Raw genomic sequence first — 12,912 nt, 5'->3', positions numbered from 1 at the left:
TGCCTACTCCCCACCAACCTTAGGATACTCCAAAGTCAAACCATGCGACAGACTGTTAACCCTGCAAGAAACAAGAACGACTCACTACACATGATAAATCTCAACAAGAGGAAACAAGTACCGAGAGGATGGGATGTAAATTTTATGACTTTTGCTGGTTGGCTGGCTAGTCATGGACTGTTTATATTAACTTAATTTTAGGCCGAAGGGGAAGGGCTCGCCCGTCTTCGGAAGGGACGGCACCAGTCAGTTCTGCATCACATGGATGGCTAGCTTCTTATACTATAACACAGTTCAAATTTTCTCAATCTTAATTACCCACTATCTTATCTTTTTCAAGTTCGTTCTCTTTCTCTGGACAGCTTCTTGTTTGTCAGAAACAAGATGTGTACATTGGATCCAGATAAAAAAAACACCTTGTCGTAAAGTCCTTGGTAGGAGTATATTTCTTTCTTTTGCTCAGATATAGCTAAAAGAAGAGAAAAGGACCGAAGCTTCGTACTTTAGTATTAAGGAAAAAATTGTGGGAATAGATTCATATCTGTGGACATCATTTCAACCACATGCTCCTGAGATTATTTGTTATTAAGATTGGTTTTGGGTTCGTATATTGACACAAAATCTATTATATTATATTCAATGCTCCATCATGATGAACTGAAACTAAAATAAACCACGTTTCGAAGCATCAGTTTTATTTTTGGTTGTGGTCCAAAACAATGTACTTGAGTGGTAGACATGGAAATAGAGGGAGAAAGAGGGGGAGAAAGGTGAGAAGAAAAAAAAAAAGAAAGGGGGTGGCGTGCTTTAACGGCAGAGAAAAGCTCCTTTTTTAAGAGTGCCTCTCTGACTCTGAGCCACCCACCCAGTAAAACACAGTCCCCTACTTGCCATACACATTCCTCGCTACACACTACGCCACGCATATATACTCACGCCCGCACCCACCCACCCACCCAACCACAAACCCCGTTTGTTTTTCGTTTATATATTTTCTTCCTTAATTTCTTCCCTTCTTTCTTTGCCTACTGCAAGATTAGAGGGCTTGGAGAGGCACTGCGTCAGATCTCAGAGACGGGGAGAGAGACATTGAGATTTGAGCCAAAAGAAAAAAGAGGAGGAAAGATCTTGAGCGGATCACTATGATTTAAAGCAAAGGCGGCGATAATTTATGAGCTTTATAGAGAGAGAGTGGGAGAGACTTCATTAAAAACTATATCCTATTCTCTCGCTAGCGCCAATTTACACTGTGTCTGGTCACTGCTTACAAGCACTCATATTTCCTCTGATTTTTCTTGCTCTATCATATTCATTCCGTTCTCTCATTTTCTCTCTCTTCAAGCGTCATCTACTTCATCAGAGAGCCTGGAAACCGATGGGAACAACTCGAAGACCAAGGCGGTGGTCTAAGGGTGGGGACTGCTCAGTCAGGTGTTCGTCATGGTCTATTGGAGGCGTGAAGTTTTTAGATAGAGAAAGTCTGTGAAGAACCACCATTTCTAGACTGGGATTTTGGTTCATTTGCCTGGGTTTGTCTTATATAATCCGTCATTTCGGATAGACAAAGTTGGGGTTTTGAGCGTGGGCAGCTTTGCTGCAAGTAAAGGCTTGGTTTTGTGTGAAAAGGCCGGACGTTTCCTTGTGATCTGTGGTCATGAAGTTTATGAAATTGGGTTCGAAGCCTGATGCATTTCAAGCGGAAGGGAAGACTGTCAGGTGAGGGGGTTTTCCCTCTGTCATTTATTCTAGAAATTTTTTTAAATCCATAGACTTCTTTCTGCGTTCGCTCTCCTTTTTTTTTTTTTGTTTTTTGTTCTACTTTGAGTTTGATGTTAACGTTATACATCCTATCTAAGCATGGCTTTTATTCACGGGTCTAAGGTTTTCATTGCGGCGCATTAGGTATTTGGTCGTGTTTCTTTGTCGCAACGGCAAATTTATAAGGAAACCTACACTTTTAATTTTGAGATTTATATTTGAAGTGAAATACTGTTAGGTAACGATCCATAAAAAGAAATTTTGTTAGGTATGCCTTTTGATAATAAAAATATCACACATTTTTTTTCCCTTCCCGGGTGGGTGGGTTTCGCGGTTAAGGCAATTCAGAAGGTGGTCCAGCCATTGAATTGTCTTATTTTCGAGAAATTTTCTGTTCAAATGGGATGCCAAAGTTCTTTAATCGTCAATTTGGGCAGGTTCTTACTTTTTAGAATGACGTTATTCCACCAATCATTTACCCTGATAAAAGTTCTAAATAGTGATCCCACATGTATTTTTGGATTTTTCATATTACACTTCAAACAGGCCAGAGGAAAAGTTAAACCTTAGATCGATTGACTGACGGTCACCAATTTAGCTCTCTTGCTGTAATAGCGTTTTGGATAGTGTGATTTTGCAACTCCTTGCATGTGCACTATGTCTTGTTGCATATTAAAAATCTGGCAACAACAAAGCTGGATTGGTGGGTAATTAATTTTATTAAGAGGTCACATGCCATGATGCAAGTTGCATGTTTCTTTGGCTGTATTGTTGTGGTAATTGCGGGTGAATTCTATTGACACTGCTTTGTAGATCATGATGCTGTTATAAGATTAATTGAGATTTGAAGTGTTTCTATGCCCTTAAAATGTGGTTTCAGACCTTTTTGTTCATATAAAATTTAAATGCTTAGAGCGATGATTTCACAATATATGTTTGTCATCTGACCAATGTGGTCTGTGTCCCAAACATCAATTTTGATTGTGATTTTGGCTTTTAGATGCTGGAGAGGTTTTCTTGATGTTTGTATGTCAGCACAAGATAAATCTGTTCTGTTCATCTACTTATTCATTGACCTGAATCTGCTGTATGGAACTTTGTAGAAAGCTCTTATATTCCCCATCGGGCCTGATATTTGGAATATGGAGTCTTATCACTCAATATTGATTTCACTATCATTTTAGGACATGTCTTTAAACCGGGTTCAGTTCGGTAATCATTTTTGGAGAACTAGCTCTCAGTACACATTAGGTTTTTGTTCTCTAGATTTAAGGGTGGATGAAAAAGGTATTGAGTTTGTGAGTGGGAGCAATCCAAAGTTTTCTAATCGAGGTTGCATCCACCCTTCTAGTACAAATAAATACCTTATGTTACATATTAGGCTATCTTCTTTGGATCGAAGGCTGGCTTTATGGTCTTCAGGGAATCAAAAGTTCCAAAACATTGATATGGAAACACACATGTGGTAGCAAATAGTCCATTTTAGACTTTGTACGGAATTAGCATATACGGATTGAACCTCACATAAATTTATTTAAAAAAAATAAATCTATGAAACTTTGCTCAACATAACCTAAAGGTTTTTCTATACATTACAAGCTGCTGGACAACATAGCCACTCTGGTTGTGCTGTCAATAGGACCAAATTTTGCAGAGTCATTGTGTCATTAGTTTTCTGCACAGAACAAGGTTAACTACAGGACCATCAAAAGCACCTGAGACAATTCCTGTTATCATTATTGTTGTTTGTATTTTAAATTCCAGTTATAAACCATGAGAGGTCATGTTATATATTCCATTGCCCCTTCAACTTTATTGTTTCCTCTTTATTGACATAGCATACCAATGTTGTACTTCATGCAGGTATGTGTCGTCTGAATTGGCAACAGATGCCATCATAAATGTTGGAGAAGTAAAGTTTTACCTTCACAAGGTATGGTCTCCTTGTTATACTTTTACCTCTAGTGAGTTGGACAGTTACATTCTTGACTGGTTGAATTGTTTCGTTGCCTTATTTATATTAAATTGGTCATCCTTCGGTGACAACATATAAAATTAGGCCAAACTATTGACCTTTCATGTAACTAACATCCGAGACATTCTTGGAGAAGTAATAAGGCTATCCTTTATGCATATGAACTTTGTGAATGAGTGGAACTAGTCTAACTTGATTTGGAGTATTTACCATATAGGTGGCTTCATACAATTATTTTTTATCACGAATTTGATCATTTGCAAGATTGAAGTTGTCTGGCAATCACACAGGAAAGGCACCTAAAGTGTGTTTTCTACAATAACTGAAATGTACATTGTCCTTATTGTGTAAGGAATAGCATAAATATTTATATTTTTTCTTTTTGGGATATATTATGTTTTATTTTTTAGTAAAATTAGAGGTTGGTGGCATATGATTTGTGCTTTAAGAACAGGAAGCTTTCAAATTCAGACTTTTTTATTGCTGTAATGGTTGGTTGAGGTTGCCCTCTTGTTATGCTGCATTTTCTTGGACCATGTTTCATCTTGCAACTATTTTGTCCCTTGTCTTAAGGACTACTAAAATTTTCTAGTTAACAAGTAGTTATTATTTCCTTCCATATACATTGCGTCGTTACGAGTATGGAAGATGCATATTCTGCTTTACATATTTAATTTAGTGGCATAAATAAAAGAAATGCTGTTTTTGCCCAGTTATTTGGTTTACGCCAGTTTTCTGATACTGTGACTGTATTTTCAGTTCCCTCTCTTGTCCAAGAGCAATTGCCTGCAGAAACTACTATTGAAGGCCAATGAGGAGAATGAAGATGAAATTCATATAGCTGATTTTCCTGGTGGGCCAAAGGCCTTCGAAATTTGTGCAAAATTCTGCTATGGAATGACGGTCACCCTCAATGCATATAATGTTGTGGCTGCACGTTGTGCAGCTGAGTACCTCGATATGTCAGAGGATGTTGATAGAGGAAACTTAATATTTAAGATTGAGGTATTTCTCAACTCAAGTATCTTCCGCAGCTGGAAAGATTCTATTATTGTTCTTCAAACAACCAAATCTCTTCTGCCCTGGTCTGAGGATCTGAAAATTCTTGGAAGATGTATAGATTCCATTGCCTCTAAAACTTCTGTGGACCCAGCAAACATCTCTTGGTCCTACACATATAATCGGAAATTAGCGGATCCCGATAGAATTGTTGAGGATGGAGTGAAGTTCCCAGAGAAAATGGAGTCTATTCCAAAGGATTGGTGGGTCGAAGATATATGTGAGCTGGACATTGATCTTTACAAGCGAGTAATGATTGCTGTGAAATCGAAGGGAAGAATGGATGGTACTGTGATTGGGGAAGCACTTAAAACTTATGCAGTTAGGTGGTTGCCAGATTCTGTTGATGCGTTGATTTCTGATGCTCATACCTGGAGGAACAAATCTTTGGTAGAAACAATCATTTGCTTATTGCCATCTGACAAAGGTGTGGGTTGTTCATCTACTTTCTTACTGAAACTGCTGAAAGTTGCAATTTTGGTTGGAGCAGATGAGTCATCGAGGGAAAATTTGATAAATAGGATCAGCCTGAAGTTGCACGAAGCTTCTCTCAAAGATTTATTGATCCCAGCTCGGTCTCCCCAAAGTACGGTATATGATGTTGAGTTGGTGCAATGCATTTTAAAGCAATTTTTGATGCATGAAAAGTTTAACCGGGATGTGGATGTTGAGAAGAATGAGAAGGGGGCCGAGAATTTTGTCTTGGAACTTGGATCCCTGTTGAATGTTGGTAGACTAATTGATGGGTATGTAGCGGAAATTGCACGTGATCGAAATCTGTCGCTCTCTAGTTTTATTGATTTAGCTCAGATGATTCCTGGATCAGCAAGACCTATTCATGATGGATTATACAAAGCCATTGACATCTATCTGAAGGTAGGATCTTATTGTGCCATGCATTTTAATTTTGCCCATCTTTTCAACTCTACCAGACTAGGAATTGAACCCGATATGCACAAAGGAACAGTTTCACTGCTTTATCCACTGTGTTTACAACACGAGCAATATTATAAGACCAGTATTTGGCAATCTTGTAAGACTGAGATGACTTGATTGTATTGTATTTTGTTTTCCTTTGTTTTGGAGAATGAGTTGTCCCCAAGTCCTTTGGCACCTGGCTAATCCCTGTACACGTGTTGCCCCCTATCGCCCATGTTGCAAGTCGAGCCACACAAACCAATCCCAGGATTACTTTGCTCTTACCGAGCAGCACTGTTATTTTATAATCTTTCGTTAGATTTATGATATTTTCCTTATTGCTATGTTGTTATCTTGTCAATGATTTCGTGATTTATAATTTGTGGATCTGGACAAGGCAGACATTACTTCTATGAAGTTCTGATAGATCATTGTGTTTCAGGAGCATCCTAGTTTGACAAAAGTTGAAAGGAAGAAGATATGTGGACTTATGGATGTCAAGAAACTGACAATGGATGCATCCATGCATGCTGCACAGAACGAGCGCCTCCCACTTCGGACAGTTGTACAAGTTCTCTTTTTTGAGCAGGTCAGAACATCTGCTGGTGTTAGACCTATTAACAACAATTCCTGTGATACTTCACGTTCCACGACAAATACAACAGATGAAGAATGTGAGAAGACAGAAGCAGCTGAAAACAGTAGAACACTTAATAGGCAGATGTGTAAAATGAGGATAAAAGATGAGGAATTCCGAAACAACGGAAAACTTGCTAAGAAGGGCAGCAAAAACAGCAGAAGCGGCATGCAGTTGCTGCCATCGCGATCGAGGAGAATATTCGATAAACTGTGGGCTGTTGGTAAAGGGCATGGAGATAACAAGAGCTCTGACACGTCTGGGAGTTCTCAGAGCCCAACTTCAATGGTTCCTGGAGACACCAAATCCTCTGGTTCGTCCTCAAGACACAGGAGGCACTCAATCTCCTAAACTCGGTGAAGAAAAATATTCAGGCTGCTTTATGGCGAAGTGTAAAAAAATGGTAGGTTGGTTTTGTTATAGCTGGTGATGGGTTTGAACTGTCTAGCATCAGCGTGCAAAATATTATTCGGAAATTGGCTTAACGCACGTAAAAATTGTAATGAGCCTGAGCCTTAGCCTTTTTTGGTGCCTTTTCTTTCTTTCTAGCCTCTGCGGGTTCCAAGTTGTAAGGTTATTTTACCCTGTAATGTAAAAGTCCGTGTAGGTAATTTGGTCGGTTCCGCTCTCTCTCTCTCACTCTCTCCATTTACGATCCTAATGTTTGAATGTTTCGCGTGTTTTACAGAATTTTTACGGATCATTACAAATCTCTCTCTCTCTTTCTTTTTCCACCTTTTTAAAAAATTATTTAGATATTTTTAAAAAATAAAAAAATTACATATTCATTTAAAAATGTTAGTTTAATCACTAAATAAAAAATAATAATAATATCGATAGAAATCATCTGTGTTTTCCTTTGAACGATTACCTCCACGCGACAGTTGTTGTCAGCTTCGGGACACGACACAAACCTGCGCCATTCGTTTTCCAGCTGCAATTCAACCTTACCATCATCTCTTTTATTTTGAACAGCTTACGGCATAATTTAATTAAAATTAATATGTTTATTAAAGTTAAAGATAACAGCGTCAGATTTCATTAATTAAATTAAATTCAGTGAAAATATTATTATAGAATATGAATTACTTAATTAAACTAAACAAATTTGTCTAAAAGAGAGAATATAATAGGAAGTAAAGGGTAAATGTATAATTATACATCTATTTTGAAAATGTCAACGGTACCTCTAATTTACTTGCCGATTTCGTTGGGAGCCAAATATGTTCAGCGGAAGAGCGGATGATCTTATACAGAAAGATGGAAGTAAGCACCATCGTTCTACTCATCTTCCTGTCAACCTCTCTTTTTCTCCCATCTCATTCCGAATCTTCGCCGGGATGCAAAGCGTGGCTCGCCCAATCAATCCCCACCGACATGCGCCACCTCCCTCGTGTCCCCGGCGTCCTCTCCACCGGTAACTCTTTTCTACTCGTTACATGCTTTCTCTTTATCTCGCTCCCTCGATTTTTTAGCTGAGATATCCCGCCAAAACAAAAAAAACTTGAAGCGAATTTTGGGATGTGATGGTTGGTGATAGGGGATGTCTTCCGGTGGTTGGCCCGGAACTCTACCCAGAGACTGGACGTGACAGCTCAGTACTGGCAGCTGAATGCCCACCCCGAAGATCCTCGTTCGGGCGAGTACGGATACTCGAAAGCAGACATGCTGAGATTTGGTGCCCATGAAGGTTCTAATGTTTATAAAGCCCTCCAGGACGCCGCTGATCGCAATGTTAGTATCAGGTACATGGTTCAATTCTGTCTGCTTGATCAAAATTTTATTATATCATGTTAAGCTCCATTTGGATGCTGAGTGAAGTTAAATTCTTTATAAATAATAGTGAGTTGAGATGGTATCGTGGTAGAGTGAGTTTTATGGAGTCTACTTAAAATGAATTTATATGTGTTTAAATGTATTTATGAAAAGTTAAAAAAAAAAGTGGTGGGTTCCGCGTGTAAAAAGATGTTAAGTTAAAAAGGGTAGTGTGTCTCACGTGTAAAAATATTTTGAGTTGATATGAATTTAGTGATTTGAGAGTTAAGTGTATAGATATTAGACTCAACTTAAAATTAGGCTGAACTGAGTTAGGTTCAGTCTAAATTCCAAACGTGACCTTAATCTATTGCAGTTCAAATTATGTATCGGTTAGTAGAATACATTTTAAAGTCTTTTAGAATTTGAAGTATTTAGACTGAATAATTTGTACATGAAACCGATTACTCTGTAGGCTACTGTCACACTTGGGAGTTTATCCCGACTATACCACAGAACCATCCAACCTTGCTTCAGGAAGGCCGAATGTGGAGAATGTGACCTTGTTACTGGGTGAATGGTATGGGTCTGGCATAGTACATACAAAAGTGTGGATATCGAATCGTCGAGATGTATATATTGGATCCGCAAATAATGACTGGAAGTCCCTCACGCAGGCATCTATTCTGACAGAATGTACATGCTTTATCTTGTCATCTATGGAATAAGGCGTTACCACTTGTTCCAAAAGTATAGAAAATGATGAATTTAATCACTAAACCATTATTCTAACATTTTCCTTAATGAAATGAATTCAGCACGTGGACAAAAGAGAATAGAGAGTTGACAGGTCTGAACTCATGCTTATTCGGTACAATACCATGATAAATTATCAATTAGTCCATAAACTTAAACTCATAGGCTCTTAAGTATCTTGAGCTAAAAGCCATATGTATCTGATCATCTTTAAAGTTCACTCATCTAATTGTTTCAGCATGTTTGTATTTTAGTTGAACCATTTTATGAGGTGTTCTGTATCAATAATTATTTTGTGGTTATAGGTGAAGGAAGTTGGCATTTATCTTGTTGGTTGTCCAAAAATTGCGAAGAAGGTTGAGGTTTACTTTGACAACTTGTGGAAGCTTGCATATCTCAATTCCTCTGCTTACACCAAAACAGTGTCTGATCAACAATGGCAGACCAATAGAAAAGTTCCATGCTGGTCACGTTTTCTTGATTCTAAAGAAAGTTGCAGGTATGCCAATGGCTTATTCTGAGAAGCAAGTTCCCTCGAGTTAAGGTTTCAAAACTTGTAATCATGTGGTGTCTAGATATTTTCTCATCAAAGGTACTTGCGCTCATGCTTCGGGGTATTACTTGTCTCGGAAATTCCTTGTGTGTGTGTGCTGATATTTTGGTATTCAATCAGTATATTTTTTGTCGAAACTTGGGACAGTCCCTTTTGGATGGTGGTCTCAAACCCATTGGGCCGGTAATAAAATTTGTCTTATAGATGCGCATTCTCCTAGGTGTTGCTCTTGTATATGACCCATGTACTTGGGCTTTTGCCTAGTCCTACGATCAATAAAATCTTATTTACCAATAAAAAAAAGGTATGTATTAATCTTGATTAGCAGGAACGTAGATATAATGAGGGGGCACTCTTAACAAGAAATTAATGAAGTTTTAAACAGCCTATTTCACATGAAAATGAGTATGATGGTGATTGCCTAAAATATAAAACAAGGTTGTTTTAACCCTTTTAATTTTCTGAGTATTTCAGTATTTCACCTTTTCTTTTCTATTACGATCTAATCTTTCACTCAGTAAAGCTTATTTTCTGCAGCTGTAAGTATGGTTCTTTTACATGAGGCTGATCATCTAGCTTGATACCACTGCAGCCATATTGATCCACTTTGATTGCCCCCTGTATCTCCCCCCTATATTCTCCTTTTACATGGTCAAATCTGATGGCAACTAACCGTTTATAGTTATGACATCACAGGTCACCTCTTCCTCAATTTGTGAGGATTCCCCATGTAGCAGGATATCCTATACTGTCCGACCCTTATATGTTTAAAATACCAATTCAGACTCCTGGACACAATCATTCAACTTTGCAGCCTGAATCCAGCTATCTATCTTTCGCTCCTCCAGAGGTAATGGGAATTCCTAAAATTTTGTTGGTGATATGGCTTTTGTTCTGTTTTACAAGAGGTTTCCTGTTTGAAACGGAACTTTTACAAGCAAGTGCTAGAACTGAAATGGTATCATTTGGGATTCTATTGTATATGTGATTTTCCGACTCATTTCAAATGATGAATTCTAGATAATTAGGTGTTTCCCTTGTATGCTACCTAATGTCCATTACTTGGGCTTCGTCTTTTGAGTTTTAGTGAACTCTTTGATTACCAGTCAACAAATGATGAGTATTGGAAACATAATTTTATTACAAGTAGTTATAGAAAAATAAATAATAGAGTTATGTCAGATTCTGGGAAGACTGGAAATAAAATAAAACTATTTTCGGGTGATTTCGAGGACCTCATAACTAAAAGTTGATAGTGAAACTTGGAGAACATCTAGATGACGTAGAAAATTCGAGGGTGGGATTTTATTAGAAGTTGTGGTTATCTACACTAGTAGCCTGCCTTTAAAATAATTTATCCTTGCCTTTTCTGGCCGTGCATGCTTAGCATTTTTGAAGTATTTTCTGTTTTATGCTTTAATTCTGTTGCTATTTGTGGTTGGCAGCTATCATTTGGCAGATACCAGGCTGACGAACAGGCATGGGTAGATACAATAAAATCTGTAGGAAGCGGAGGAACTGTTAGAATTAGTACCATGGACTGGCTTGGTCAGTCTCAATATTTGAAGCCAACAGTTTATTGGTCATCCCTTTCCTTAGCAGTATCAGAGGTAACTTTCTCTGCCACTGCTTATATTCTTGAAATATTTTGATGCTTCTAGTTACAACTAGGTGGCAAATTAGCATTGGCCACTTTTTAATAACTTTTGCTAACTTCACACTCAAGAGAGGTTTATGGGTGCATCTTTAGGGGCTGGTTTCTTATTCTTTATGTGAACACCATAAAACTCGGTTCTGCCTTGCCCATAAAACATTATCAACATCGATATTATCTCCTATAAGAACCTTCAACATTCCTGTGTTTCATAGTCTGACAAAGTTTCTGGATTACTAGGTGGTCTTCTCCAAGCATGCAACAGTGAAGATATTGGTAGCATACTGGGCACATTTTATCAAAGGCACTGATCGGTATCTGAAGTCTCTCCTCTACACCAATGCTCTCTGCTCCTCTTCAAAGTACAATAGATGCTCTGGAAAAGTTGAGATCAAGTACTATATGGTTCCGGGTTTTAATTTGACTGGACCTGCCACTCGGAATGGAACTAGTACGGGAAATATTTACCCTGGATATACCAGAGTAAACCATGGAAAGTATGCAGTTAGTGATGCGCGAGCCCACATTGGTACAAGCAATCTTGTTTGGGATTACTTTTATACAACATCTGGTGTAAGTTTTGGAACATACAACCCTGCCATTGTTTCGCAACTTCAACAAGTCTTTGAGGCTGACTGGAATTCGCCATATGCTGTCCCAGTTGAAGAGATAGAGGGTGGTCAATTTTATTCAAGCTGAGTCGTAGTTGAACTTATTGGTTTGTGCAAGTTCCAAATCAGTATATGAGAAAGCTTGAAAAAAACTGTACATAAAATGAGCTGACTGCATGTGCTTTATGTGGAAATGTTAAAAGCTTGGAAACTATTTCATTTGAGAACCCAACACCTGGGGAAAGGACTGGAGTAACAATTGTGAAACTGCTTTGAAATCTTTTGGAGTTTGCATGGTTGGTACAGTGTTCTTGTTATATATTTGATGGTAAATGGTAATGCTAGATACAGTACTAGAATATGTAAGTCTTGCGTACTCATTTTTTAAAACAAAGCCGCTTCTAAGCGGTCGGGCTGGTAAAGGGCTGTTAACAGCCAGCCAATAGAATTTAGACACGTCAGTTATTGCACCTTAATAGACGTAGAACCTATTACACAGGATGGAAGGACATGGCCATCTCTGAAACCAAGTGAGAAAAGAACAGCAGTCCCCTCCCGATGTGCCCCCAACAACGAACTTGCGCCATCCCAGAAACCGACTTGGGTCCATTTGATTTGTCTTTCATGGAGTCGTGCTTGGTTTGCCCACGATTTTAGTCGGCCACGAAACCGATATTCACATCCAAGCCTGAGCGCCAACCACCTCTCGACGCCACCTCCACCAGTCCAGCACGATTCCGATTCTGAGATCCAATTTCAGAAATTTGGGGCTAAATTTCAAATTTTAGATCGAGACTACAAACCCTAAAAATTTCATGACTATTTCATAACTATTTCTATATTCACGAAATTGAAGTGTGTGTGCGTGAGTGGTGGTGACAATCTGAGTGTGAAATCAGTGGCTGCAAAAATGCTTACCGGCGTCGAAATTGCAGAGAAGAAGACACGAGCACGCGTTCGCTCCTTCGGCGAAGTATTTCCCGACTCGCTCCTTCACCTGCGACGGCACGAGCACGAGCACGCGTTCGATGGTTCCCTTCGTCGGCAGGGAAGGGGTTCGAACTATACGATTCTAGGTCTCGGGGTGGAAGGGCACGAGCACGAGCACGGGTGGAAGTGATGATTTCGGTGAGGATGATTCGGTGTATCAAAAGTCCAACATTAGTTCAGGTGGAAGACTTACGTGTCAAAATATTATTGGGTGGCTGTTAAATGGGGAAAGGCAGCCCGACCGGC

General features: G+C 38.8%; 2 protein-coding genes across 2 annotated transcripts; both read left to right on the top strand.

Annotated features, from left to right (window-relative positions):
- Positions 1 to 947: 947 nt before the first annotated feature.
- Positions 948 to 6,958, top strand: LOC122315707 (BTB/POZ domain-containing protein NPY1-like). Its single transcript, XM_043131806.1, has 4 exons — positions 948 to 1,716; positions 3,622 to 3,691; positions 4,493 to 5,668; positions 6,153 to 6,958. Exons 1-4 carry the CDS (start codon positions 1,655 to 1,657, stop codon positions 6,696 to 6,698), a joined length of 1,854 nt encoding a protein of 617 aa, XP_042987740.1. The 5' UTR covers positions 948 to 1,654; the 3' UTR covers positions 6,699 to 6,958.
- Positions 6,959 to 7,578: 620 nt separating this feature from the next.
- On the top strand, positions 7,579 to 11,981 carry LOC122315706 (phospholipase D Z-like). Its single transcript, XM_043131805.1, has 7 exons — positions 7,579 to 7,764; positions 7,888 to 8,092; positions 8,578 to 8,779; positions 9,164 to 9,357; positions 10,108 to 10,261; positions 10,857 to 11,021; positions 11,306 to 11,981. The coding sequence occupies exons 1-7, from the start codon at positions 7,590 to 7,592 to the stop codon at positions 11,762 to 11,764; spliced, it is 1,554 nt and encodes a 517-aa protein (XP_042987739.1). The 5' UTR covers positions 7,579 to 7,589; the 3' UTR covers positions 11,765 to 11,981.
- Positions 11,982 to 12,912: the final 931 nt, after the last annotated feature.

Source organism: Carya illinoinensis, chromosome 7 (assembly GCF_018687715.1).
Source record: "Carya illinoinensis cultivar Pawnee chromosome 7, C.illinoinensisPawnee_v1, whole genome shotgun sequence".
Taxonomy (NCBI): Eukaryota; Viridiplantae; Streptophyta; class Magnoliopsida; order Fagales; family Juglandaceae; genus Carya; species Carya illinoinensis.
The sequence above is the reverse complement of the archived record's forward strand: the minus strand, read 5'-3'. Positions and strand labels throughout refer to the sequence as shown.